Below are 2,500 nucleotides of genomic sequence, written 5' to 3' on the forward strand. Positions count from 1 at the left end.
CAATCAATGATCTGTCCTGTTTTACATATAGATTTAATTTACCAAGCATGATTAATTTTTTTCAAAGAAGCAATATTCAATTACTTCATTACCACTGAAATATGGAACCTTCCAGAAAGCTTGGATATAAACACCATTTTTCATGAGAACAAATACAAAAGAAAAGACACTATTTTGTTTGAAGCCTACTCCTCCTTCTCAAGGCCAGCGTGCTTCCTTTTGATGCGGGCATAGGGACCGATGTCTGGATCGGTAATGAAGTCGTATATAACCTTCACCCAAGATTCGTGCTGCGGCAAAGTATCGTAATATTCTGGAGCAATCTTCTTCACCTGAAATGACACGGCGACATTCATGAAACTACTCTCCCATCTTATATTTATTAATTTTATGAAAGTAGACAAAATAAGTATTCAATTTCATTGGACACAAAAGTAGCTATTTGATCATTTTATGCTACTAATGTACACAAAAGTAACATGAACACTAACCCACATGCCCCATATAAACCCAGAGAGATACACATAAATGGATGCTATATACTGATGTATAAAAGCAGATAGTCTATATAAAATAACCATATCAATAGACAGATAATAACAGTAAAAAAAATAAAATCTTTACCATTGGTAGTCGACTTCCTGGGATGTATGGGAAGTCATGGTGTTCATTATGATAGCCAACATTGAATGTTAAATAATTCAATGGACCATAATAACTGTAGGTTTCAAAGCCTTTTTTAAACATGTAATGCTCTGAAATGAAATGTCCAGCAACAGGGTGAATACCCATTGCCAACAGGGACCCTGCAGCCAAATATGTAAAACACTTGCCTGAAAGGAAATGGAGGAAATTATTAATTTATATTCAACTTTATTCAATTCTTCATTCTTTTTGTCAGTAGATGATTGAATTTTTTCCTAGTTTAGTATCACTTTTGTGAGATACTGATATTTTTTTGGTGCAAAAATGAAATTTGAATTGCATCTGAAGAATGTTGAACACACTCATATATAATGCACACGCACGCACACATGCATCCATATGCACACAGACGCACACACAAATTCACACTCACACTGCATGATAAATAAACTTAATCCTGTCCTCTTTTCACTCACCACCAAGAAAGTAAAATAGACAGAAGTTGAAGGTCAGCTGAACTGTAGTGTTGATAATCTCTAGTGAAGTAGGATTCTTAGGGTATGTTATAATGGGTCTCAAGGCATAGAATAATGGCTGGAAGAACATCCAAACCATCTTTCCAAAAGTTGTGCAGAACAGTCGCGCTTCAAGATTTGTTGGGATGTCTGTATCAAGTTTTTCATCACCTTGGTACTGTATAAGTAAAAGAGGGATGTGGGTCACATAATGTTGATAACAATAAAAAATAAATTGATAGTAAAAACAGAGAGAGTGGATAAGTAAGTGGTTTTCTTCTAGCTGTATAATCATATAGGCAATTAAGACCACAAAAATTAGAGAAGAAACAGGTACACATCAGAATGGGTAACATGTGAAGCAAATGTCAGATTTCTCAAGATATCTGTTATTACCATCATTCACATGCTAACTAGTATCACCATATATCAGTAACCAATACATGTGAGAATCATCTACTGACCTTGTGATGCTCCAGATGATAGCCTTTGAATGACACAGAAAATGGAAGGATGATGGGGAGGTTAGCGTAAATCCCCAGAATGCGGTTGGCCATTGGTCGTGAGTGACCGAATGCAAGGTTGTGGGATATTTCATGAATTGCTGAAAATAAAACAAGGTCAGCTTATTCATGGGATGGGACTATCATACAAAAACTGGTCACCCCCAGGAAATATTTTTTAATATTTCATTTTAACAGTATTTCAGTAAAAATAAATCTTGTAAATCGTTTATCAGAATAAAATTAAAACTATATTGAAAAGGTACTTCATATTACCATCCAACTGAAACAATGGGGCAACATATCACATAGTAATCCTTCAAAAATCATTCAATCCATCAACAAAAATGGAAATTACTAACCCAACATCAGTGAATGGTTGATGGTTCCTCCAATGCAATAGGACAAGATGAGGACCCAGAACCAAGACAACTCCCGCACCAAGAAGAGAGAGATCAGCTGGAATGTGACAAGGGCAAACACCCACCACACAAGACCCACGTCATTTCCAAAGAGTTCCTTGATCTCTGGGTGCTTTTCTGTGGGGAGAGAGAGATAAAAATTAGCAATTTTTTCCTTCGCGGAAGAGCAGCAGATACATGGAATTTGCTTTTCTATGATATAACATGGGGAGAGGGGGGATAGAGAGAGAGAGGTAAGAAAAGAAGGTAGGGGGGTAGAAGAATGAGAGAAAGAGAAAGAGAAAGAGAGAGAGAAAATACAAGAAATAGAGAAATAAATAAAGAAAGAAAGAAAGAGAGATGGAGAGAGAGAGAGAGAGAGAGAGAGAGAGAGAGAGAGAGAGAGAGAGAGAGAGAGAGAGAGAGAGAGAGAGAG

General features: G+C 36.5%; 1 protein-coding gene across 1 annotated transcript in view; it reads right to left on the minus strand.

The window, feature by feature from the left end:
• ifc (delta4-sphingolipid-FADS-like protein ifc) overlaps positions 1 to 2,500 on the minus strand; it is a 14,808-nt gene that overhangs the window by 1,994 nt on the left and 10,314 nt on the right. The window contains exons 2-6 of the mRNA XM_043001374.2: positions 2,026 to 2,202; positions 1,625 to 1,764; positions 1,122 to 1,338; positions 625 to 833; positions 1 to 332 (exon numbers count right to left, since the gene is read on the minus strand). The exon at positions 1 to 332 is cut by the window's left edge and continues 1,994 nt beyond it. Coding sequence (XP_042857308.2) covers positions 186 to 332; positions 625 to 833; positions 1,122 to 1,338; positions 1,625 to 1,764; positions 2,026 to 2,202 — 890 coding nt within the window. The 3' untranslated portion in view covers positions 1 to 185. The remainder of the gene's footprint in view (positions 333 to 624; positions 834 to 1,121; positions 1,339 to 1,624; positions 1,765 to 2,025; positions 2,203 to 2,500) is intronic.

The sequence above is a fragment of the Penaeus japonicus genome, unplaced genomic scaffold (assembly GCF_977035675.1).
Source record: "Penaeus japonicus unplaced genomic scaffold, GWHDUDI00000001_assembly GWHDUDI00000024, whole genome shotgun sequence".
Taxonomy (NCBI): domain Eukaryota; kingdom Metazoa; phylum Arthropoda; class Malacostraca; order Decapoda; family Penaeidae; genus Penaeus; species Penaeus japonicus.